Below are 26,999 nucleotides of genomic sequence, written 5' to 3' on the forward strand. Positions count from 1 at the left end.
GTCATTGCAAAGGGTATGAATACTTATGTCGATGTGATATTTCAGTTTTTTCTTTTTAATAAATATGCAAAACTTTCTAAAATCCTGTTTTCTCTTTGTCATTATGGGGTATTGAGTGTAGATTGATGAGGGAAAAAATGAATTTAAACGATTTCAGCATAAGGCTGCAACAGACACGCTTGGGGCCTGGGGTTTGAATACTTTCTGTGAAACAAAATGTGAAAAAAGTGATGGGGTTTGAATACTTTCTGAATGCACTGTATATATATATATATATATATATATGTATATATATATATATATATGTATATATATATGTCTATATATTAGTCTATATATTATATGTTAGCTGATCTATTGGAGAACATACTCTTTTGTTATTCAACATTCCATTATGAAGTCGTTTTACTTCTAATTTAGTACCAAACTAATGGTTTTCCTCATTTTAATAAAGCTACAATATAAACCATACCGTAAGTACGAGTGTATAAGCCGTTCGATAAATACTGGTGTCTAAGCCCACCCAGAGTACGTGCAGTATCGGCCTTATATACGCCGTGCTGTGAATTGATGATAACATTGGTGGGACCGAGGCTGAACTTACTCATGTGTGCATGAATGGTGTGTGGGGGGTCACTGTGTCAATAACTTGAAAAGATTTAAAGATGTTGTCCCGCTATGATTAAAGTTATCGTTGGCTTGGCCAATAAACAGACTTTGTACCCCCAGCTTGGGTTTTGATGAGGTGGAAGAAGCTGACATTACACAACTTCTGCAATCACACAGGGAAGAGCTAACCAATGAAGATCTGAAGCAACTAGAGATGATGATATTCAATTGTTTGTTTAAAATTATTTCAAACATACTCTATACGTAAATAAAGTCATTAGTCTGACGATAATGATTTCTCCCTACAACCTAACCCCTCCCCGCCTCCTCCCCACCTTATTTACATTCATTATTTTGAGGAAATTGGATTTGCTTAAGTCGTTTCAGTTAAAGTCACATTTCAAGAACATAACTACAACGTTAAGCGAGGACTTACTGTACACTGATCTGTTAAATGTTCTGCAACTTCCCTGTGAAAAGAAAACACTTGAGACTGAGACTTGAAGTTCTGCACGCTGACTTTGCCAATCTTCAATGATTGAAGTTATTTTATTTGTATGACGCTCACCAAATTGCAGTCCTGTTTCAGCACCAGGTATACATTCTTGTGTTTCTATCTTTGTCTCCTTGTATGTTTAACCCTCTAACTTTGGTAGAATGAAGGAAAAGAGACTGGACATAATAGTCTCGGTTAAACAACCTCCATGAAATGGGCTGTTCCTCAGTTTGTTCAATCCCAGTCTCCCTTACAGAGAGGGAATCATCCATACGTGTAGGACCTTTTTGCACCATCATTAAACCTTCCCAAGTCCACCCATACCTTTCAAGGGTTGTGTGTCCCCCCACCTCCACATCCTGCACTCTACTTCACACTCTTTCATTTTTTTCATTTCTGTTTCATACCCAGCTTTTTGCTTTCTCTTCTCACTGTGTTTAAACTTATGTCCTTCCTGCCATCCTTTAACCCCATGTCCTCCTCCTCCTCCATTTAATTCTCTTCTTCCTCCAACTGTCTCTCTGTAAGGTCCTTGTTTCCTTAGTTTCCATGCTCTTATATTTTGCTAAGTTTTGATCAGTTATGCGTTGTAACTTTTCCACGAACCTCGACATTTTATACAAAAAATATTTATTTTCAATGGTGTTGCGATGACAATTGTGCAGTGAAATCATTCAATGTATTTGTATTTTGTAGGGTTGCAGCCAAAAGTGGGAAACTTCTTCATATATCTCCTCACCATCATTATGGTTGCTTATGGTGCGACCTCACTGGCGTTGGCCCTCAGTGCAGGATCGAGCAATGCAGCTGTAGCCCACATCTACATCACAATCTCCTTTGTATTCATGATTGTATGTATCTTTGAAGCATGCAGCTCTTTTGTTTTTAATTCCATCGTTTCAAGAATTACGTTTTCAAGAATAATATCGGCAAATAATCCTTTTGTCTTTAGTTTGAATTATTGTCAAATTGAAAAGGGCAAAAACAATTTGTTTTGAATTTGTACATACAATGTACACATGTGGTGTTTACAAAAAATGCAAGAATTGTTCAACAGAAAACACAAACGCCCAAGCAACTTAAGGTTTTGTCAAAATGACAAAGGCTCAGAAAGTCCATGGAGTGGTCTTGACATCAGTGACGAACAAGCCATGTTCACTCAGATCTTAAATGCTATTGGAAAAGAGCACAGTAACAAAAGGTTGCAACAGACCATGAGACCCAGGTAACCATCAAGAGAATCACATTCTTTTGTAAAAAAAAAGATAATCAAAAAAAAAAAAAATGAAATAATCTTCCAAGCAAGGCTATGACAAAGTATCACTTTGCATTCATCACTAGTCCAGTAGGCCAAGGCAATTTTGCACAACCATTATTGCAGGGTATCAACTTGAAAAAGCGCTTTTTTAACATTTGGAGAAGGTAACAATATTGTTGTGTACCTCCATTAGTGAACTGCGTTACTGTGGTCTAGTGATGGGAAATTGAAGACTAGTGATGGGAAATTAACGGGATTAACAATGCTGGGATATCTCGCAGTGAAATTGGCCATCGACTTGGCTTCCATGGGACTTATCAGCAGATTGGTCCACAAACATCGACAAACCTATTATGTTAAAGACAGGCCTCGATGTGGAGGACCAAGGGTGACCTCTAAAAGAGAATATAAAGCTCTGATCAGGCTTGTCAGATGTATTCCTCTGCCACAAGCACAATGTTTTGAGCTTGAGTATTTGTTTTGGACATTATTGTGTGACGAATTAAGAAGATTGACCCTGCTGTGCAGACTCTGACACATTTGGAGACTGCTTTGAAACAGGAATGGCAACAACTCCTATTGGATTCTCTATGATGTTTTATTCAGGGGGTTGAGAAGGAGGATGTAGCATTCATTCGTTTTCATACAAATTATTGATATTCCATTGTCACATAATTGGTTATGACTAGTATTTTCAAAAATGATGGGTTGGAACAGTTTACTCGACGGTACAGGCTCGTGAGTGTGCCAAAGTCTGAAGCCCCTGCTTTATGAAATTTTGGGTCCTAGGGCTTCTTTTGGGTCCTCTGAGTATTTTGGGTTTTCGGAGTCCTCGGGATCTTCTGGGTATTTTGGGTTATCAGGGTATTTTGGGTCTTTGGGGTCTTTTTTTTTTGTCCTCTGGGTTTTTAGGTCCTCAGGGTCTTTTGTGTCTTATGGTTCTTCAGGGTATTTTAGGTCTTCAGGGTATTTTAGGTCTTCGGGGTCTTTTAAGTATTTTAGGTCTTAGGGTTTTGGGTCTTCGGGGTATTTTGTGGGTTGTCAGGGTATTTTGGGTCTTTGGGGTCCATTGGGTCTTCAGGGTATTTTCGGTCTTTTGGGTCCTCAGAGTATTTTGGTTCCTCTGGGTCTTTTTGGTCTTTGCAGTCTTTTGGGGTTTTGGGGTCTTTTGAGGTATTTGGGGTACATTGGGTCTTCAAGGGTCTTTGAGGTATTTTAGCTCTTCGGGGTCTTTTTGGTCTTTTGAGTCTTCAGGGTATTTTGGGTTTTTGGGATAATTATTTTGGGGTATTTAAGTGTCTTCTGTGTTTTTTGGGTCTTCAGGGTCTTTTGGGTCATCAGGTCTTTTGGTTCCTCTGAGTCTTTTCAGTCTATGTGGTGTTTTGGGTCTTCAGGGTCTTTTAGGTTTTTTCGGTCTTTGAGGTCTATTGGGTCTTTGTGGTATTTTGGATCTTTAGGGTAGTTTGGGTCTTTAACGGTATTTTGGGTCTCTAGGATCTTTTCGATATTTTGGGTCTTTGGAGTTGTTAAGGGTCTTCAAGGGTGTTTTTGGTCTTTTGGGTCTTTGGAGTCTTCGGGGTCTTTTGTTTCCCCTGGGTCTTCAGGGTATTTTCGGTCTTTAGGGGATTTTAGTTTTTTTTTTTGTTTGTTTTTTTTTTGTTGTTGTTGTATACAAGATCGAGGCTCGTGAAAGAGCGAACATTAATCACACAGAAAGACAAACCGACACATAAAACATATAACATCGGGAGCGGTAGACAAGATGGGGAGAGAGGGGGAAGGACACAAACACAACATTTGAGAGCAGGGACCGAGAGACATGGAGACATCGAGAGATCTGAGAGAGGGCGAGGGCTTTGGGGGGGGGGGGGCATGGGAAGGGGGTGGTGGGAGAGGTATAAAACATATGGACACTGCCAGGACTTCCAGGAAAGAAGTTGGAATTTCAAACAAGGTGGATCTGGGGTGAATTAGCAGGGGTAGAAAAGATCAAGGTTTTGGATGGGGGAAGATAAGAGATGGTGGTGAACAGCTGTTTTAAAGACCTGGAGGGAGGAGTGGGATTGAAGGGAGTGAGGGAGTTTGTTCCAGAGGCGGGAGAAAAGAGGAATGAAAGAGTGAAGGTGAGCAGAGAGCCGAGATTTCGGCAGTTTAACCATCAGAGGGTTGCTGGCAGATCTTGTGCGACCTGTAGGAATATTTGGGGGACAGAGCACAGAGAGAGCTGGGGGTGCAAGGCCGGAGAGGAGTCGGTAGAAGACAGAAAGACCACCTACCTGCCTGCGGTGAGTGAGTGAAAGGCCCTCAGAGATAGCTTCATCGCGGGAGATTCCAATAATTCTGAAAGCTATGGTTTCAACAGCGTGAAGCCGAGCTCGGTGTGAGGCAGGAGCACCGGCCCATAGGGGAGAACAGTATTCCATTGAGCTGCAGATGAAAGCCTTGTATGTGGTGAGGAGCTCAGGTGTGCCGAGGAAGGACTTCGCACGACGGAGGATGCCCAGTCGGCGACTGGCTTTGGAGGCCAGCTTGGAAATGTGGTTTTCCCAAGAAAGATCATGGCAGATAGTGAGACCCAAAATCTTGAGCGACAGAACTTCTTGGAGAGGATTGTTGAGAAAGTAGATGGGAGGGTTGTCCAGTCGATCTTTTCGGAGAGACATAGTAAGAGTGTGAGATTTGTCAGGATTGAAAGACATGTTCCACTTGTTTGACCAGTCTGTGATTTTGTCCAGGTCTTCAGAGAGTGAGGAGGCAGCAGACTGCCGATCTGAGGGAAGAAGAATGGAGCGGCAGAGAGTGGAGTCATCAGCAAAGAGATAGAGAGGATTTTCGAGAGAGTCAGAGAGATCATTGATGAAGACCAGAAAAAGCACGGGGCCCAGAACACTGCCTTGGGGAACTCCAGCCTGAACAGGAAGAGGAGATGAGAGAAACCCATTCAGGGCCACACGTTGACGACGACTAGAGAGGAAGTCCGCCAGCCATGCGTGGAGATTTCCATGGATACCAAAGGAGGAGAGTTTGGTGAGCAGAGCGGGGTGCCAGACCGTGTCGAAGGCACGTGATATGTCGAGGGAGACAGCTCTAATTTCCTGTTTGGCATTGAGGACCTCCATCCATTGTTGAGACAGCAGAAGCAGCATGTCCAGAGTAGAGTGACCTGGTCTGAAACCAAATTGATGATCAGAGATCAAGCCATTGGAGAAGAGGAAAGATTTCATATCCGAAGCAATGATGGATTCCATGACTTTGCTGATAATTGGGAGAAGGCTGATTGGTCTGTAGTTGCTAGGATCTGTTTTTGCACCTTTTTTGTGCAAAGCGGTGATGTTGGCTGATTTCCAAGCAGATGGCAGTTGACCTTGAGCAAAAGAGAGGGTGAAGAGAACAGAGAGAGGGTGAGATAGAGCAGCAGAGCAGGATTTTAGGACCCGTGGGCTGATGCCGTCGGGTCCAGTTGCAGAATCAGAGTCGAGGGTTGACAGAAACTTTTCCACCTTGTCAGGAGGAAAGGACACGGAGTCCAGGAGCAGCAGGGTATGACTGGGTATGGTGGGTACAGAGAGGGATGGGTTTGGGACACAAGATTTAGAGGCAAACACAGTGTTGAGGCATTCAGCTTTTTCACGTGCGGAGTCAGCTGTGTAGCCGTTTGAGGTAAGGGAGGGGATGGAGGGGGAACAAACACCAGAAACGGATTTGACCAGACGCCACCAGGATTTGGAAGAGGGAGACAGATAAGAGAGTTCGGTCTTGAGAATGGAGAGATATTGTTTCCTGGCTCTCCTGAGGGTGGACACACACTTGTTTCGGGCTTTGTGAAAGGAAATGAGATTTCCTTCCGTTGGATTTGCTTTCCAGGAGACGAAGGCAAGTTGTTTCTGGGCAACAGCCTCACCACAAGATTCCGTGTACCATGGACGGGAGGAAGGGTATGACAACTGAAGACGAGATGGGATAAATCTGTGCATGAGAGAGAGCAATTTACTTTGGAAGAATTCCCAGGATGAGTTGATGTCAGAGGTGGTAGAGATGGGAGACCAGTCCAGATGATTGATGGCTGCTTGAAGACCGTGCCAGTTGGCCTGAGTGAAATGCCAGACTCGTCGACGCTGAGCAGGCTCCCTGAGGATGGTCAGAGAGATGTCCACTTTAACAAGGACATGATCAGATGATCCGATCGGAGCAGAAGAAGAGCAGCAGACATTTTCAGGGAAGTTAGTCATAACCAAGTCCAGAAGAGAAGATGTTCCGTTGACTGAGATCCGGGTCGGGAAATTGACAGATTGTGTCAGTCCCAGTGAGTCGCAGAAGTCCTTTGCTGAGGAGCCATGGCTGGTGAGAGAGGTACCCACACCCAGCCAACTGGCATGATGACAGTTGAAATACCACATATGAGGAAGAGAGAGTTGGGATGAGTAGATAGAAGTTGGTCCATATCATCAGACAGCGAGATGTAGATGGAGTCATCACTGTTTGGTGGACGGTACAACACACATATGAACAAGAGGTGGGAGCGAAGGGGAAGCCGTAGCCAGAGGTATTCCTGGGGGTGAGGTGGAGAGAGTGCAGTGCAGGGCGAGTGAGGAAGAGAGTTTTTGATAAAGATAGCAACCCCGCCTCCAGGACGAGGCTCAGGTCTATCATACCGGAGGAGGGAGTAGCCCGGGAGAGATACTATGGAATCAGAGACATCATAAAGGAGGAAAGTTTCTGTTAAGCAGATCACGTCTGGTTTGACAGAAGCAACCTGTATGGAGAGATCAGTTAAGTTTGAACGAAGGCCCCGGATGTTTGAGGTCCATACCGTTAATGAAGAGGAAGGGGGAGCATCAGATACAGAACAGGGGGGAGGAGGGGTAGGGTAAGATGTGGAAGAGGTGGAAGAGGTAGGGAGAGCTGTTGAAGGTGTGTCAGAGATTTCAGAATAGCTCGGAGAAAGGGAAGGATGGGGCAGACAAAAGGTTTGATGGTGATTGGGTGAGCCACAATGAGGTGTTATTTGAGGAGGGGGAAGAGCGAGGCAGAAGGTTGGGGGAGATGGAGGTGAGAGTTTGAAGGGGGAAGAAGCGGGGAGGACGCTTTGAGGAGGGGGAGTGAGAGGGGGGAAATTGAGAAGCAATGAGGGTGGGGAGATTTGAAGGGGAGGGGTGAGGGGGGAGTTTGGGAGGGAAGGGACAAGGGGAGGGATTTGAAAGGGATGGGATATGGGGGAGATTTGGAGGGGAGGGGTGAGGCAGGAGTCTAGGAGGGGAGGGGAGGGGCGAGGGGGCGTCTTGGCGGGGAGGGGTGAGGGGGTAGTTTAGGAGGGAGGGGGCAAGGGGGGAGATTTGAAAGGGATGGGTGATGGGGAAGATTTGGAGGGGAGGGGTGATGGGGAAGATTTGGAGGGGAGGGGTTATGGGGAAGATTTGGAGGGGAGGGGTGAGATTGGATTTTTGAAAGTGTACGATTTATGGGAAACGAACATTTATTGCAAAATGAGTTTCTTGTGACCTTCGAGTTAAAAATACGTTTAAGGATGCTGGATGGAGGATGGAGTGCAGGAGAGTTTAGGGAATGTAGAAAAAAGGCACTATAGGAGATGGATATTTTTTTTGGGATGAATTGATTTGGTGAGCAAGTCGAAAGCAGCCTTTTAAAGAAGAAGAAGAAAAAGGTGTTATAAAATATGACGGAATACATAACTTGAGGGGAAAGTGTAAACATTGAAGGTTAATGAGTGAAAACTATCTGGGGAAATGGGGGAGAAACACGTGGTCGAAGAACGAACGAACGAATAAGAATGAATAAACGAATGAGAACAGAGAAGGAAATGTTTTGTTTTTTTTGTTTTTTTTGAGTTGAGATTTACACAAGGAAGAAGGCTATGGGTGAAAAGACTGGGAATACAGAGAACGAAAGTTATTGGATCACAAAGGACGGACCGCTGAGAAAAACAAAGCCTCAAGGTTGTACAGTGCACACTGTACAAGGCCTCAAGACACAACACGAATTAACACGATTTTCAATACAGGTATGAAAGATTTGCACCGAAAAATCTTCGTCGGGACACAATATACGTACAACACCATAAATAAATACAGTTTTAACGAAAATACAAATGGGAACAATCACTTAACTTCGATTTCAAATCGTTCGCGACGCGGCAAAGGCCTTGCTCGCGACACGGCAAACAGACGATCAATTTATGAAAGATAAACACCGAGAAACAACCAAAGTTGCACACAATAACTTGACACACCGAAAGATAAATACAGTTTCGACAAAATACAATTGTGAACAGACTTAACTTCGAAAAACGTGGAGACCGTGTGGAGCTTCGAAAATCCCTGCCGCCGTCTCCAAGATCTCGCGAGATCTCGCAATCGCGAGATTTAAGGGTATTTGGGGTCTTTCTGGTCTTTTTGGTCTCCGGGGTCTTTAGGGGTCTTCAGCGTGTTTTGGGTCTTTTCAGTGCTTTGGGTCTTTTCAGTGTTTTGGGTCTTTGAGGTCTTTTTGGGTCTTTTTGGTCTTTGGGGCCTCTGCATATTTTGGGTCCTTGGGGTTTGTTGGGGTCTTCAGAGTCCTTTGGGTCTTCTGGGTCCTGGGGTATTCTGGGTCCTTGGGGTCTTTTGGGTACTCGGGGTCATTTGGGTCCTCGGGGTCTTTTGATGCCTCTGAGTCCTTTAGGATCCTCTGGGTCTTTTAGGATCCTCAGTGTCTTTTTGGACCTCTGGTAGACGAAGGGGAGAGGTCCTTTGGACTAAGAATTTCAAGTTACAATTGTGGGTGGTGTCAGATTATTCAATGCACGGTCTCGAACCCTACATTATAGGAAGTGTGGCCAACAGAAGCATTCTAAGTCAGTGTGTGAAACAGTGCCATTACAGACATCTGCATTTTGTGATGATAAAAATCAACACACCCTTTGAATTTATCTTCAGTCATTTGTCAAACATGCATACTTTACCAATATATTATTGTATTTTTGATAACTGCATAATCTTCTTAGTTATTGCTATGATTGCAGTCTGTGCCTAACTTTTTTCAATGTGTGTATAAAGTATTTCAGTACATATGTATAAAAAGATAAAAGTATTTCAATATTATCCTGTACATATATCATTTATGCAGGAATTAGCCATTTATTACAAGACAATTTGTAATTTGGAAAGGTCTTAAAGATTCTACACTATCATAACCAAAGGTAATAAGGAAACCAACTGAAAGAGCCTGGGGACAAAGCAATGTTAGGTGACTTACTCACTTTCATAAATGTATAAAACTATTACCGGTATATTGATTACCGGTATACCTCTATCTAGAATAGCAATTTGAAAAGAACATATTGTACAAGCAAGAGTTCAAAAGGATGCTGATATGTTTTCTTTGGTGTCCACAGCTATTTTCAGGTCTTCTGGTAAATCTTCCTAGTGTCATGGCGTGGCTCAGTTGGATCCAGTATTTCAGTATTCCTCGTTATGGAATGGCGGTAAGCTGTCATATAAAGCCGTTGCACCTCATCATAGCATGGCAATAAATCGACATGCATTTTCTTCCTCTGCGTAACATGTTGATATACCTTCATGTATATGTCATTGTTCTCGAACGTGAAAGTCTGTGTGTGTGGAGGTTAGAAGTTTTTTCTTTTTTTTTTTCTCGAGTCAAGGCTCGTGGAAGAGCGAGACACTGACCAAATCTGCATCAATCAGGATCAGCTATAACACTGACCAAATCAGGATCAATCAGGTTCAGCTATAACACTGACGAAATCAGGATCAACTAGCACGGCACTCAATAGCGCACATACCTCCGCCTGGTTGGCCGTATCACTCAATGGTGAAGAATCACTTTAAAAAATTCTACTAGCCGGATCCGGATCTTCACCAAAATGAAATCGATTCTTCCTTGTCACACACATAACCTGTCCAACTAGTTTCGTCCAAATCCATCCATAACTTTTTGAGATATCCTGCTGTGTATCGTTTTTGGCCCTTTCTCCCAATGGTGAAAAATCACTTACAAAATTAAATAATTCTCATATCCGAATCCTTATTCAGATCTTCACCAAAATTGAATCGATTCTTCCTTGTCACACACACACAACTCTCCACCATGTTTCGTCCAAATCCGTCCACACCTTTTTGAGATACCCTGCTATCTATCGTTTTTGGCCCGATCTCCCAATAGTGAAGAATCACTTTTAAAAATTCAACTAGCCGAATCCGGATCTTCACCCAAATCTAATCATTTAGTCCTTGTCACATATGCTACACATCTTGCCAAATTTCGGCCGAATCCGTCCACAATTTTTTGAGATATCTTGTTCACAAACGGTCAGACAGGGGTGAAAACATAACCTCCATCCACCTTTGGTGGTGGAGGTAATCAGGATCAGCTATGAACACTGACCAAATCAGGATCAGCTGTAACACTGACCAAATCAGGATCAGCTGTAACACTGACCAAATCAGGATCAGCTGTAACACTGACCAAATCAGGATCAGCTGTAACACTGACCAAATCAGGATCAGCTATAACACTGACCAAATCAGGATCAGCTATAACACTGACCAAATCAGGATAAATCAGGATCAGCTATAACACTGACCAAATCAGGATAAATCAGGATCAGCTATAACACTGACCAAATCAGGACCAATCAGGATCAGCTATAACACTGACCAAATCAGGATCAAACAGGATCAGCAATAACACTGACCAAATCAGGATAAATCAGGATCAGCTATAACATTGACCATATCAGGATCAATCAGGATCAGCTATAACACTGACCAAATCAGGATCAGCAATAACACTGACCAAATCAGGATCAGCTATAACACTGACCAAATCAGGATCAGCTATAACACTGACCAAATCAGGATCAGCTATAACACTGACCAAATCAGGATCAATCAGGATCAGCTATAACACTGACCAAATCAGAATCAGCGATAACACTGACCAAACCAGGATCAGCAGCTATAACACTGACCAAATCGGGATAAATCAGGATCAGCTATAACACTGACCAAATCAGGATCAGCTATAACACTGACCAAATCAGGATCAGGTATAACACTGACCAAATCAGGATCAATCAGGATTAGCTATAACACTGACCAAATCAGAATCAGCTATAACACTGACCAAATCAGGATCAGTCACAATCAGCTATAACACTGACCAAATCATGATCAGCTATAACACTGACCAAATCAGGATCAATCAGGATCAGCAATAACACTGACCAAATCAGGATCAATCAGGATCAGCTATAACACTGACCAAATCAGGATCAATCAGGATTAGCTATAACACTGACCAAATCAGAATCAGCTATAACACTGACCAAATCAGGATCAGTCACAATCAGCTATAACATTGACCAAATCATGATCAGCTATAACACTGACCAAATCAGGATCAATCAGGATCAGCAATAACACAGACCAAATCAGGATCAATCAGGATCAGCTATAACACTGACCAAATCAGGATCAGCTATAACACTGACCAAATCAGGATCAGCAGCGATAACACACCAAATCAGGATAAATCAGGGTCAGCTATAACACTGACCAAATCAGGATCAATCAGGATCAGATATAACACTGACCAAATCAGGATCAGCTATAACACTGACCAAATCAGGATCAATCAGGATCAGCTATAACACAGACCAAATCAGGATCAATCAGGATCAGCTATAACACTGACCAAATCATGATCAGCTATAACACTGACCAAATCAGGATCAATCAGGATCAGCTATAACACTGACCAAATCAGGATCAGCTATAACACTGACCAAATCAGGATCAGCAGCGATAACACTGACCAAATCAGGATAAATCAGGGTCAGCTATAACACTGACCAAATCAGGATCAGCTGTAACACTGACCAAATCAGGATCAATCACGATCAGCTATAACACTGACCAAATCAGGATCAGCTATAACACTGACCAAATCAGGATCAGTAGCTATAACACTGACCAAATCAGGATAAATCAGGATCAGCTATAACACTGACAAAATCAGGATCAGCTATAACACTGACCAAATCAGGATCAGCTATAACACTGACCAAATCAGAATCAGCGATAACACTGACCAAATCAGGATCAATCAAGATCAGCTATAACACTGACCAAATCAAGATCAACTAGCCCGGCACTCGGTAGAGCGCATACCTCTGCCTGGTTGGCCATATCACTCAATGGTGAAGAATCACTTAAAAATTACACGACCCGGATCCGGATCCGGATCTTCACCAAATTTTAATGTATTCTTCCTTGTCACACACACAACATGTCCAACAAGTTTCGTCCAAATCCATCCACAACTTTTTGAGATATCCTGCGATGTATCGTTTTTGGCTCTATCTCTCAACGGTTAAGAATCACTGAAAAATTATACTAGCCGGATCCGAATCCGTATCTTCACCAAAATCTAATTATTTAGTCCTTGTCACATATGCTACATCTCTGCAAAATTTCGTCTGAATCGTTCACACTTTTTTGAGATATTTTGTTCACAAACGGACAGATAGGGGTGAAAACATAACTTCCATCCACCTTTAGTGGCAGAGGTAATCAGGATCAGCTATAAACACTGACCAAATCAGGATCAGCTGTAACGCTACTCTGACCAAATCAGGATCAGCTATAACACTGACCAAATCAGGATCAGCTATAACATTGACCAAATCAGGATCAATCAGGATCAGCTATAACACTGACCAAATCAGGATCAATCAAGATCCACGATAACACTGACCAAATCAGGATCAATTAGGATCAGCTATAACACCGAACAAATCAGGATTAGCTATAACACTGACCAAATCAGGATCAGCTATAACACGGACCAAATCAGGATCAATCAGGATCAGCTATAACACTGACAAAATCAGGATCAATCAAGATCCGCGATAACACTGACCAAATCAGCATCAATTAGGATCAGCTATAACACCGACCCAATCAGGATCAATCAGGATCAGCTATAACACTGACCAAATCAGGATCAGCTATAACACGGACCAAATCAGGATCAGCTATAACACTGACCAAATCAGGATCAATCAAGATCAGCTATAACTGACCAAATCAGGATCAATCTGGATCAGCTATAACACTGACCAAACCAGGATCAGCAGCTATAACACTGACCAAATCAGGATCAGCTGTAACACTGACCAAATCAGTATCAGCTATAACACTGGCCAAATCAGGATCAATCATGATCAGCTATAACACTGACCAAATCAGGATCAGCTATAACACTGACCAAATCAGGATGAATCAGGATCAGCTATAACACTGACCAAATCAGGATTAGCAAAAACACTGACCAAATCAGCTAAATCAGGATCAACCATAACACTGACTAAAACAGGATCAATCAGTATCAGCTATAACACTGACAAAATCAGGATAAACTATAACACTGACCAAATCAGGATCAATCAGGATCAGCCTTAACACTGACCAAATCAGGACCAATCAGGATCACCTATAACACTGAGTAAATCAGGATCAATCAGGATCAGCCATAACACTGACCAAATCGGGATCAGCTATAACACTGACCAAATCAGGATCAGCTATAACACTGCCCAAATCAGGATCAGCTATAACACTGGCCAAATCAGGATCAGCTATAACACTGACCAAATCAGGATCAATCAGGATCAGCTATAACACTGACCAAATCAGGATCAGCTATAACACTGACCAAATCAGGATCAGCTATAACACTGACCAAATCAGGATCAATCAGGATCAGCTATAACACTGACCGAATCGGGATCAGCTATAACACTGACCAAATCAGGATCAGCAGCTATAACACTGACCAAATCATGATCAGCCATAACACTGAGCAAATCAGGATCAATCAGGATCAGCCATAACACTAACCAAATCAGGATTAGCTAAAACACTGACCAAATCAGGATCAATCAGGATCACCTATAACACTGAGTAAATCAGGATCAGTCAGTATCAGCTATAACACTGACCAAATCAGGATCAGCAGCTATAACACTGACCAAATCATGATCAGCCATAACACTGAGCAAATCAGGATCAATCAGGATCAGCCATAACACTAACCAAATCAGGATTAGCTAAAACACTAACCAAATCAGGATCAATCGGGATCAGCTATAACACTGACCAAATCGGGATAAGCTATAACACTGACCAAATCAGGATCAGCTATGACACTGACCAAATCAGGATCAGCTATAACACTGACCAAATCAGGATCAATCAGGATCAGCTATAACACTGACTAAATCAGGATCAGCTATAACACTGAGCAAATCAGGATGAGCTATAACACTGACCAAATCAGGATCAGCTATAACACTGACCAAATCAGGATCAGCTATAACACTGACCAAATCAGGATCAGCTATAACACTGACCAAATCAGGATTAGCTATAACACTGACCAAATCAGGATCAGCTATAACACTGACCAAATCAGGATCAGCTATAACACTGAGCAAATCAGGATCAGCTATAACACTTACCAAATCAGGATCAATCAGGATCAGCTATAACACTGACTGAATCGGGATCAGGTATAACACTGACCAAATCAGGATCAGTAGCTATAACACTGACCAAATCATGATAAATCATGATCAGCTATAACACTGACCAAATCAGGATTAGCTAAAACACTGACCAAATCAGGATCAGCTATAACACTGACCAAATCAGGATCAGCTATAACACTGACCAAATCAGGATCAGCTATAACACTGATCAAATAGCGACAGAACAAACGGAACAGTGGAGAGAGAAGGAGGGGAACACCAACAGCAGAGTTGAAGGACAATATAGACAGAGATCTGGGAAAACAATGGGTGTGGGAAGGAATGGAGGTAGGAAAGGTAGAAAAACACATGTGCTGGAAAGACGGATGCAGAAGGAAACTGTCAAGAAGGAAAAACTGGAAGTTTTGGAAGGCGGTGTGCATGAGGATTAAGGAGGGTAGAAAAGATCATGGTTTTGGATAGGGAAAAAATCTGAGATGGTGGTGAACAGCTGGCTGGAAGACCGGAATAAAAATCAAGAGAATGTGGAAGTTGGATCCACAGGGTAGAAAAAGAGGAACGAATGAGTGGAGATGAGCAGTGATTCTGGATTTTGGGAGTTTCAACAAAAGGCGTTGATGGTGATTGTTGATGATTTGGCTAAAAGATAACCGCCATATTTTCGGCTTGTATGCCTCGGAGGTAAAGTTAACTGTTCGGCTATCCGACTGAGGCCGGTGTTCATCGGCCACGGGTGTGACAAAAAAAATATATATATATATATAGTTGCGGTTTTAGTATCCTCACTTGTAAATAATTCTTGTAAATATTCCATCATTTAAAAGGTTAAAGGTTGCACCCCTTAGTTAGTCCACATGCAACATGTAGGCCACCATAGGAACTTTAGTTATTTCCTTATTACGTGTCAGATAAGGCCGTGTTCCCAATAGTTGAATCTACGTTGCATCAAATAAATAAGAATAGGCCCTTCCGTTCATTTTGCAGCAGCTCTCTCCAAGCTACGCCATAATGCGCCCCTACAGTCGGGGCTTGTCTCTCCCCAAATTGTCACGTGGTTTGGTTAGCAGCGTTCCCTGCATTGAGCCTTCGTAGATGCCTTAGCGCTCGCTCCAAACGCCATTGAACATGTGGTCTCAGGCCGAGGAAAAAGGGGGCGGGACACAAGAACGAGGTGTGGCCACGTCAACTCACCATCAAGGGCGGAGCCGGTGAGCCCTCGCCAACCAACCAGGGCTGAGGTGAGCTCACTGGCGGGCGTGGTTTGATGAAGCGCGCATTGATCTGTGAGCGCATTATATAAGCGCACGCGCCAATCCCTTTGAGGGACTGCGCGGAGAGAGCTCGATTACCACGGACTTGGGGACTTGAGGAACTGTGTGAGGGAGCTCGTTTGATACGAACTGCCTTTGATACGAACTGCCCTTTGATACGAACTGCCTTTGATAAGAACATTGATCGGGAGAGAGAGAGAGCGTTGGCACGAAACCCGTATTACGTACGCCGCATCCCAGTTCCCCCGATATCTGTAAGGTCCGCTCACGGTCAACGACAACGACGCGCTGCCGGCCCGCTTCCATCACCACCACGACATGAGTCGGGACCGGACGAGGAGCCTGGACATCTGCTTGGACCTTCCTCCCCAACCAGCTACCATCCCGTGTGAGTGTGTATGTTTGTCTGGGGTCGTTAAGTTAAGACTGTATGGGTAAGCCTGCCCTGTGTCCTGCTGCTTCTTCTTCCTCCTCCATATTCCTTTCGTTTCCTCTTCTTTTGCTTGTACATAATTAATAAACCCACTTATTGGTCTTCCCTTACTCTGGTTTCCTCTTATCCGATCGTTTTAGTCTTTTCTCGATTGAGTACCTGTGGCACGATTTGGAAACCGCTATAATCGGGTGTAGTAATTGTTAACGGCCCGAGTCGTGGCTCGCTTCGCTCGGCGTATCCATTAATGCTGCGCCCCGGGTGGGAGTTATCTCCTCGCTTTATGGCCGGTGGTAGTACTTAGGTACTAAGACTAATTAGGCTTACAACCCTACTTACCACCGACCGGAAGTGACGTCATAACTTCTAAAGGACTCGGGACGGCCTGCTTAAAGGACAAGGGGATTAAACCCCCCCCCCCCCCCTTGATAAGGGGAGGGCCGACCCCCGAATCCGCAACAATATATATATATATATATATATATACACAAAGAATTAAGTTAAGCACCCCCCCCGTTTTTTTACAACCTCGCACATTACAAGTTTGTTGTCGTCAAAACAGTGTAATATACCCATGATATTGCTATATTTTCTGGAGAAGTGATATTATGGTCACATAAAAACATAACAATCATGCCGTTTTCAATATTTTATTCTGAATAATTTAAGGTGAAATTTTTTGGGAATTTTAGGCATATTTTCACCTCAATTTAAGTATGGAGCTATAGGTCCATCACGGACAGTGTGGATGACGTTTGTTTTCTAACGTACAGTCATTGTTCTGAGAAGACCTCTAGCGATCTTTGCGTCAATAACGTGTGTAGGACCCACGTGATCGGATCACTGACTCAACCCTACGTCTCATAGACCCTGTAAGCCGTCGTATGCGTTGCTGTGGCAGGTTGTTCCATTCCCGATGTAATGCACGTTCCAATTCATCCAGATTGGCTATTGGAGGGACCATCTTCGCAATTTGTCGTCCCAACATGTCCCAAACGTGCTCGTGGGGGTTCAGGTTCAGGACAGGATTAGGGGGTGCTTAACTTAATTCTTTGTGTAGGGGTGCTTAACTTAATTCTTTGTGTATATATATATATATATATATATACATATATATATATATATATATACATATACATATATATATATATATATACAGACTTGGAATTTAATATGGAATATTTTTTTTGTGGGGGTGAACTTACTTTTCAAGATGACTTAGAACCAAAAGTTCATTGGAATTATGTTGAAATTATTCTAGATTTTGTTAATGTGACCTTTAAAAGAAACAAAAAACCACGTTTGACATTTCGAAGCAAATAAATTGATCCTTGAAAGTGATGTAAACTGATATCGAACTCAATTCACGGACAGTACTGTGTTAAACTTCTGTGCGTTTTCCAGAAGTATCTCTTTATTTTGCACATTAGCCCAAAATTTTTTAAACAAAAGTTACATTACGACTGGGATTACGGACAGTAACATTACAGTTCAGTACTTCGTGTAACCCCCATGAGCATTCAGGAGAGCACGTACACGTTGAGGCATGCTGTTCACGAGATTTGCCAAGGTTTGGACAGGAATCGCTTGCCATGCAGTTACAATAGCCTGCTGCAATTCACGCACAGAGGCAGGCTGCTGGTCCAAGTTGTCGATTTGACGCGTTAATTCTGCCCACAAGTTCTCTATCGGATTCATATCCGGGGACATGGCCGGCCACTCCATATGCTCTACACCACGATCAGCAAGAAAGTGTTGGATCATGCGAGCACGATGAGGCCGTGCATTGTCATCTTGGAAGACGAAGTTTCCTCGAAAGGCTGCACGAACAAATGGAAATGTTTCTTCCAGAATGGCCCTGTGCTTGAACTGGTTCAGGTTTCCATTCAGAACAACCAAGTCAGTTTTGCCCCCTGCATGAAAAGCAGCCCAAACGGTCACCCCAGCACCTCCAGCTTGGACTCTTGGCACTATACAATCTTCGTTGTAGGCTTCATGCACTTGTCTGTGCACTTGGACATGGCCATCTTGACGATAGACCAGAAATCTAGACTCGTCACTGAAGATCACGTGATTCCAGTGTTCTGGCTGCCATTGACGGTGCTCTCTGGCCCACTGCAATCGGCGCTGGTGGTGTTGTCTGGTCAGACGTGGCTTTCTCAGGGGACGCCTGATACGATAGTCTGCTTGAACCAGTCGTTGGTTGACTAGTCTTCTGGAAACAGGCACATTTGTCAGTTGCTGCCACTCAGCCCTAAGCCGATTAGCTGACGTGGTACGGCCATTGCGGACTAACCGGTGCAGCTGGTGATCGCCCCTCCTTGTGGTTCTGCGGGGACGTCCTGGCCTCGGTATTGGAGTAGGGACACCCCTCTGAGCATTTCGTTTCAGGATCTTTGACACCTGACCTTGAGTGATGCCACACTGCCAAGCAATAGCATGCTGTTTCATGCCGGAATTTCGTAAAGCCACCACTAAATGACAAACAGCATTGTCGAGTTGACGGACCATCTCCAGGGGAAGCGGCAATAACTTTTGTAGACGTGCAGCAGTTGTATTCCACTAATACAGAACGCAACAACCCTTATATACCCGATTGTGAAGCCAATCGTCAAATGTACCTGTCCGTACATTTTGTCACGCCACCTGTGATATAATCCTGTTATTGACTTCTTGCTGTGACAGACAATCAGTGACATGGTTCTTTTAACAAAGAAATCACCGAAGCGTAAAAGAAACTCACCAGATTGATATACCGAGTTCAGAAAGTAAACCCAAGTCTAGAAAAAAAAAATTCCATATTAAATGCCAAGTCTGTGTATATATATATATATATATATATATATATATATATATATATATATATATTGTTACTGATCGCGGTTTAGATGTTATGATGGGCCGAGCGGATGGTCCAACCGCGACCGTTACAGGATCCCCGACTCACCCGATTCCACCCAAACGTTGGCCGGATCGCACCGCAGCTATTCAATAGGGAAAAGACTAAAACGACGAATGCAAAGAGGAAAAGGAATAAAACGAGAAGACGTACAGACGAGTAATGGGATTTATTATTTACACAAGCAAAAAGGAGCAATCAAGGTTTATTTACAACACAAGACGCAGGTGACACAGTGAAAATACTAGCTTATTCAGACTTAACTTATTCCCAGGACAGAACAAACAAAGACACTGACTCACGCGGGGAATTGCAGAGTGGATTGCTGGAAGGAGGTGTGTGGCTGGAGGGGGGGGGACGGCACGGAGCTGGCTGGAGCTTGATCCCGCACGGGACGTCGGGCTGGACCTCAACAGCCGCTGATGCCACCGGGCCTGTCGTGTGCGCGGGATCACGGGTCGGAGCTGCTTGGTGGAGCCGATGCGCTGGTGGGGGGGTCTGGCGTGACGGGTTCTCTCCTCCTTACGCGCTCTTGCTCTGATGACCCAGCTCTTTTTCGTCCCTCCTTGTCTCAACTCAAAGTGCATCTCCTCCGGGAACACCCCGCCGTGGGTTATATAGGCCCCGCCCCTCAACCTTTTCGAACCTCCCCCAAACGTTCTCTCCCTGCCCTCTCAAGCCAAACCCCTTGTTCATGGTTGGTCGAGTGGGGCTGGCTCACTCCTCCCCTCTCTGACGAGGTGGGGACCCGCCTTTCTTCCCCAACCCTGCCTCGTGGTCAATGGCGGATGAAGGGAAAACCGCCCAACATGCAGTTGGCAATGCGAATTGCAATTGACGAAAAGGGGGGAATGGAAGTGTTGGGAGTGGGAATGAAGGGAATCTATCTCTTTCACTGGTGCAATGGAGTACTTCAATTAATGGGAGACACAGCCTTACTCTAAAACACAGAATAAGAGATAACTATCAAACAGGGGTATTCTATTATTTGGCTGATGTGTATGCTTGTGGACTAATTATGGGATGCCCTTTCACCTTTACACAGCTCCGGAGGCAGGGGGGCGCAGAATAAACAATAATAACAATTCACACAATAAAAAAAATACACAGTTCTCATACCCGCAACAATATATTTATATATATATATATATATATATATTTATATATATATATATATATATATATATATTTATATATATATATATATATATTCTCTCCATCTGACTTAGTGACTCAATCAGGGCAACCATAAACTCATACAGATCAACCTTATGATGTCCCGTTGGTTAACCGTTGAGTTGCCAGATTTAAAAAACTTTTTCCAATTATTTTTCATTTCTCAGTTATATTTTGCTGTTTTATCGATCTGTGATTGCCATTATTAATATATAGATAACCTATTTTATAATATTACCTTCAATTTCAGCAAATACTAAAATCCCTCCCACCATTTTCTCATTTCTGCTCCCAAACACTTCCCCAGGCTTTGCAAATGAATGAATTGTGGGGACTTAACTTCACTTGTCGAAGCAACAACTACACAGTCCCTGACAAATGTCCACCAACTGCTTTAATACATATGGACATGTACGTAAGGCAGGATGACCATTTGTTTTTCTTCATTTCTTTTTCTGAAATCTAAAATCTCAATCATGTGATCTGGGATTGCAGCCCAGCACAACACATTCCATACCTATTCACAAGACCCTGTCTTGATGTTTAAGATACTGCTGTTGGTATAATCATGCATATTCTACTATTTATCATTCATTTTCTGGGTACCAATCACGCATGAGTCTGTCGATGATTTGTGCCAACAGATAAAAAGGAAAGTAGCAATTATGGCTGATTCCTTAACATAGTCACGAGTAATTATGTACTATGTTACATAATGGACATTTTTTTCTGTGCCTTTGATGCTGGTCTGGTAGGATTTTGGCGTGGTGTTAGACCACAAGTGTTATACGACCAAAGCTCAATGGCAAGCCTGGTGGTGGTGTTATTGGGTGTCCCACAATCCATTGGGATGCCACCTGAGCAGTAGTCTCGGGCTAATGGGGTTGTCCGACGGACCAAGGTGGTCCCTCTTGGGCACCTGTAATGATGCAATGAGAGGACCACCAGGGAGAAGTGTTGTGGGACTGTGACTTGGTGGTGGCATCCCCACTTGATTCACGAGTCTTCAAGTTGGGGAAGAGGGCCCAGAGAATCATAGGCGATGAAAGGGAAGAACGGCTGCAACAGGTGCTGCTGATATTGGACGACCTCCCAAGTGCCGAATTAGAATACCACTAAATTTACGTTCTCCCACTGCCACGGCTCGCCATTCTTTGCTTAGTGGGTATGTTGGTGAGTCAGGGAATTGGTACGGGTGGCAGGCAAGAGTGGCCATGAGGACCAGCACGTGGATCGAGTGGAAAGGGTTGAAGTGATTAAACGTGATGTTGAGTAATAAATAGTTCCATTTGTGGTTGTTTATTTTTATTGGTGTTTAATGTGTGAGCAGACTATAGCAGACGAGGAACACCAATTACCGAGTATGACAGGTGTAGGTACAATGAATGGCAGCTGGGCAAAGAGCAGTTGCGTGTAAGGCTTGTGGGTGGGGAAGTTGTGCATGTCCGCATGTGTATCAGTCTCTCAAGGACAGCGAGGAATGTGGGCAGGTGGATCCTTGTGACCATATAATACCACGAAAGACCAGGTATTGTATGTATGCTCGTCAAATAGGCACAGCCAACCAAAAATAGAACAAAACTGCACTCCCCCGATATACACCTAAAGAAGAGGTGTATATTGCCAAAATGTATATTCTTGCCAAAATCAAGACTCTCTGCTCACCTTCACTCCTTCATTCCTCTTTTCTCCCGCCTCTGGAACAAACTCCCTCACTCTCTTCAATCCCACTCCTTCCTCCAGGTCTTTAAAACGGCTGTTCACCACCATCTTCCCACATACAAAACCTTGATCTTTTCTACCCCCGCTAATTTCATCCCAAATCCACTTTTTGAGGTGCCGACTTCTTTCCTGGAAGTCCTTGGTGTCCTTGCGTTTTATACCTATCCTGTCCCCCCCACCCCGGCCCTCTCCCTCCTACACATCTCCCGATGTCCCTGCTCTCAAATGTTGTGTTTGTGTGCTTCCTCCTCTTCTCTCCCCATCTTGTCGACCGCTCCCCTTTTTATATACATTGTTTGCTTGTTGTTTGATTTGTTTGTTTGATAAATGTTAGCTCTTTCACGAGCCTCGACTCTATACAACAAAAAAAAAAAGTAGGCATCCTCAGGCGACATTTCATTCAAGACAGTAGCCAACATTGTTTGCTTGTTGTTTGATTTGTTTGTTTGATAAATGTTAGCTCTTTCACGAGCCTCGACTCTATACAAAAAAAAAAAAAAAAAGTAGGCATCCTCAGGCGACATTTCATTCGAGATCCACAAATTTCATCAAGCTCAAAACTCATCCCAGCCTGATGCTATTTTAGGTCGTCTCCTCTCAATTATTGAAGAGATGACATTATAAAATGGGTCGTGATGTCTGGATGTCTGTCTGCCTGTCCGGTCTTCCGTCTGTCTGTTAACTTTTTGCTATTTTTGCTACGACTCCCTTATCACCCGGCTGATTGTTCTGAAACTTGACACATGAATACAAGACAGTAGCCAAACAATCACTCGGGCATCGATTTTTCAATTTCGTATCATGGGGGCTCCCAAAGAGGGTTGCCCCTAAACTTCGGATCCATACTCGTTTCTTATTTTCCAACCGATTTCTCTGAAACCTGGTACAGCCCTTCTACTCGATGGTCCGCACAATCCCTCAGGCTCGGTTTTTCGATTTCAGATCATGGGGGCTCCCAAGAGATCAGGGGGGCTCCCAGGGGGTCCCCAGAAATCAGCGTCTGAACTACAACATCGAGATGGCCGTCATCACACTTGAGATGGCCGATACATTTTTGTATCTGATTCTGCAATCATTTCCAGCCAATCACCGACACATGGAAATTATTTTTAGGGTGTCTGGATAAAGCTACACCATCATCATTGGAGTTTTACTTCTTCCCACATCTCAACTGGCATGATCTAGTATTATATGGATTATGCAAGTGGTTATGCAAGCATTTCCCTGCTCACATACCCCGGGTTCTTTCTTTACGAATGGGATGGAAAAATTGCTGCTGCGGGCTGGCATGAATGCTGGCATGCAAAAGTTCAGACATGAAATTTAACCTGTTTCTTTGGTTCTCTCAATCTCTTTTTTTTGTTATTACCCTCGCCAGAGAAGAGGGTATTGCATTTGAGTCCATTTGTTTGTCTGTCTGTTTGTTCGCACAGACTAAATATGATTTTCTCTTCAACCGTTGGTCCGATTGACAGAAGATTTTCACCATAGATGCGACTCCACCTGTATAATTTTTTAATGATAATTATGACGTCATAGGTCACGTGGTTCGGCCGCCATCTTGGAAAATCGAAAAACTTTGCACCTCTATATCTCGGAAAGCGCTGAATAGAAAAAATTGAGACTTGGCTCGTTGTAAAGAACTCCATGGGGAATAAAATATGTTGACGATGATGTCATAGGTGCCTCCATTATGATGTCATAATTCGACAAGTACAAAACTTCATCCGATCAAGATGAAATTTATTGAGCATCATGTAGGCATAAACTGGTGGAGAAAAAAAATATATATATTGACGTCATCGATCACGTGGTTCGGCTGCCATATTTGTTTTAACACAAAAGCCTTAAAAACCACTGAAAATACATCCTGGCGAGGGTTTGCATCTCTGATTGCTCTTTTTCTTGTTATTTAAATCATACCTTAGTGAATGTTATCAATATGTTATCTTGCCACTCATGTCATGTTCCTTGCACCTGTGTCTTACAGATGTACGGGGGAGCAATATCTTTGCCAACAAGGTATCAAAGTCGGAGTGTGGGAAATGTGGCAGAACCACGTAGCTTTAGGTGTGATGACATTAATATTTTTCACTATTGCTTACTTGCGCCTGCTCTTTATCAGGAAATACACATAGATACAGTCCTGTAGAATGACAAAAACTTGAACGATTTATTAACGTGACTTCCTATACCTGACAATCAAGGTAAACTTTTTTGAGTTCAATATGAAAATCAGTAAACACAGATTAGCTTTGTTTAACAATAACAATCTAAGGCTCGATCACCAGATGTTTAGTGATCTTGCCGAGGCTGATAGAGATTCAGGAAAGGTGAATGTTCCATCGATGAGAAATTTGGTACAACACCTACAAACTAATGCTCAAACCTTTCTTATGGTGATTAGTCTTTCTAGCTGTGTGCATGTCATAAGAGCGTGCTCAAAATGATCATACTTTAATCCGATTTATCTCTTTAAAGTGTTTAAAATAAAAGGTGAAAGCTTTGACCGAAATATTGTCTCAATATGCTTTATGAGCAATCGTCAAGTGAAAATTGACTTGTCCACACCAAAAAATAGGTGACGAATGCTTTTCAATATTGCAGATTATGTTGCCTGTGTAAGGTAAGAGGTCTCGATGGTTTTGCCTCAACTATGCCAGAGGGCATTCCTGGATGTAAAATTTATGACAACTCTGTGGATATACATGACTGGTAGTGTGTAGATATATATACGAGGCGAATGTGCAAAAGGTGGTTGAAGAAGATAACAATGTATTGTTGTGGTTGTGCCATAAAGGCAAACCCCCTATAGTTCGTTGCACGACAACATGTAGCCTGCAGTTGTTAGATATGTCTTATTGAATGTAAAGATTAGCCCTTTCCCATTGTGTAGTAATAAAGACCAAATATGCGTTGAGTTAGGCAGGATGTCAAGCCTTCGTGGCTGGGAGAAGCCATTACTAATGTGCAGGAAGGCGTGGCCAGAAGCACAGGCCCACGTGACCAGTGAGGAGGCGGGAACACCGAGCCAGGATGCGACGAGCCTCAGCCAATGGGAGGCTCTGCAACATTTTGAAGGACGTGGGCGGGTCTGATAAAAGCCCACGCGGAGCGCATTATCATTCTCTTTGCCTGGGATTTCGCCACGTCGATGACCTCCTGCTCTGTTCTCTCTTGGCTTTGGATTTTCGCTGCGCACAGGACGACCTCCTGCTCTGTTCTCTCTTTGCCTCGTGGACGACACGATTCTCTTTGCCTGGGATTTTGCCACGTGGACGACACCCTGCTCTGGACTCTCTTGGTTTAGCTCCACCAGACGACACGTGTTTTGGCCTTTGTTCTTCGTCGACACCCATCGCTTCTGCGCCGATCTTTTGCGCCATCCGGCTGACCTGCAAGCGTTGGCCTTTTGAAACGACTCACCTGCACTGAAGTTCATCTACCTGTGCTAAGTTCGTCCGTGCCAACTTCGAGGCGGTGGTTCGTCCTTCGGACCTTACCTCATCCAGGCTGCACGTCTGGATCAGATATTGAACTGCGAACTGCGCACACCAGACCACGTGGCCAATTGCGAGGAATCCCAGCACGTACATCGGTACGCCCTTAACCAGAGAGTTATTCCCTGAGTGTGAGTTTGTCATAGTGTGAAGGCACCAGTGGGGTTATTAAGTAAGAATTGGTAAGCTGTATCTTTGTCTCTGTTTCTCTGTCCCTTCTAAATAAAAGGCTGAACATTTTGTTGTTACTTTCCAACCTGTTCGGTACGTCCTTTCACCAATTGGCCTAGCATCATCCGGGACCGAATTTGGCTGGACTCAGGTCCATAAATCTCGCGGGGTAACGCCGCTTTCCACACCGTGCAAATCCGCTCGGCACCAATAAGGTGTGTGAAAGCGAGGGTTCGATCGCGCGGTTCTTCAGCACGCGCATGCACCTTGATCCGTGCACCTTGAAGGTATTCGTGGTTCTCCGGTATTAACCGAGGGGAATCACGCAACAAAATTGTTGTCAAGAAGGGGGACTTTTGAACCTGGCCCCCACAACAAATTGTTGTCAGGAGTGGGGATTTGAACTTGAACCACCGCAACAGTATATTACTTTTTAATACAATGTTGAAAGTTGTTTCGTGGTGAGCAATCCCAACTTCCAAAATGACAAATTTCTCTGCCAGCAACAGAAACGGTCAACTTGTGGTGGGGATTGTGTGGGCTTGATAGTTTCTTCCATCTTGATGGTGCTGTTCCTGTTTTAATAACCATCTCAACGAGCCTATGCTGCCAGCCATCCGATTACGATTTGCCTTTGGGCTTCTGCCGGCAACTTCATCCCTGGAATTGGGACGAAGGTGTTTGTTTGGTTTCTGGGAGTCACCACTGTATTTAAGCTACTAATATTTGGCACAGTTTAACTGCCTATACTCTATTTGCTTTGTACTCGTGCAGCACTTTCCAATTGATTGAATGACAATGAATCAGAATAATAAAAACCCCATCAACACAGGACTATGGATTTTCATTACATTTTCCCCTTCATTGTTCTCAATTATAATACTGCACTGTATTGCGCA

At 43.5% G+C, this 26,999-nt stretch overlaps 1 protein-coding gene across 4 annotated transcripts in view; it reads left to right on the forward strand.

Moving 5' to 3' along the window:
• The window catches only part of ABCG2 (ATP binding cassette subfamily G member 2 (JR blood group)), a 179,038-nt gene extending 152,106 nt beyond the window's left edge, over nucleotides 1-26,932 (forward strand). For all 4 annotated transcript variants that reach the window (XM_078776648.1, XM_078776646.1, XM_078776647.1 and 1 more), the window contains 4 exons: nucleotides 1,802-1,956; nucleotides 9,751-9,840; nucleotides 21,015-21,118; nucleotides 24,420-26,932. In XM_078776648.1, coding sequence (XP_078632774.1) covers nucleotides 1,802-1,956; nucleotides 9,751-9,840; nucleotides 21,015-21,118; nucleotides 24,420-24,567 — 497 coding nt within the window. In that variant the 3' untranslated portion in view covers nucleotides 24,568-26,932. The remainder of the gene's footprint in view (nucleotides 1-1,801; nucleotides 1,957-9,750; nucleotides 9,841-21,014; nucleotides 21,119-24,419) is intronic.
• The last annotated feature ends 67 nt before the right edge of the window (nucleotides 26,933-26,999 follow it).

The sequence above is a fragment of the Myxine glutinosa genome, chromosome 4, assembly GCF_964187855.1.
Source record: "Myxine glutinosa chromosome 4, kmMyxGlut1.1, whole genome shotgun sequence".
NCBI lineage: Eukaryota > Metazoa > Chordata > Myxini > Myxiniformes > Myxinidae > Myxine > Myxine glutinosa.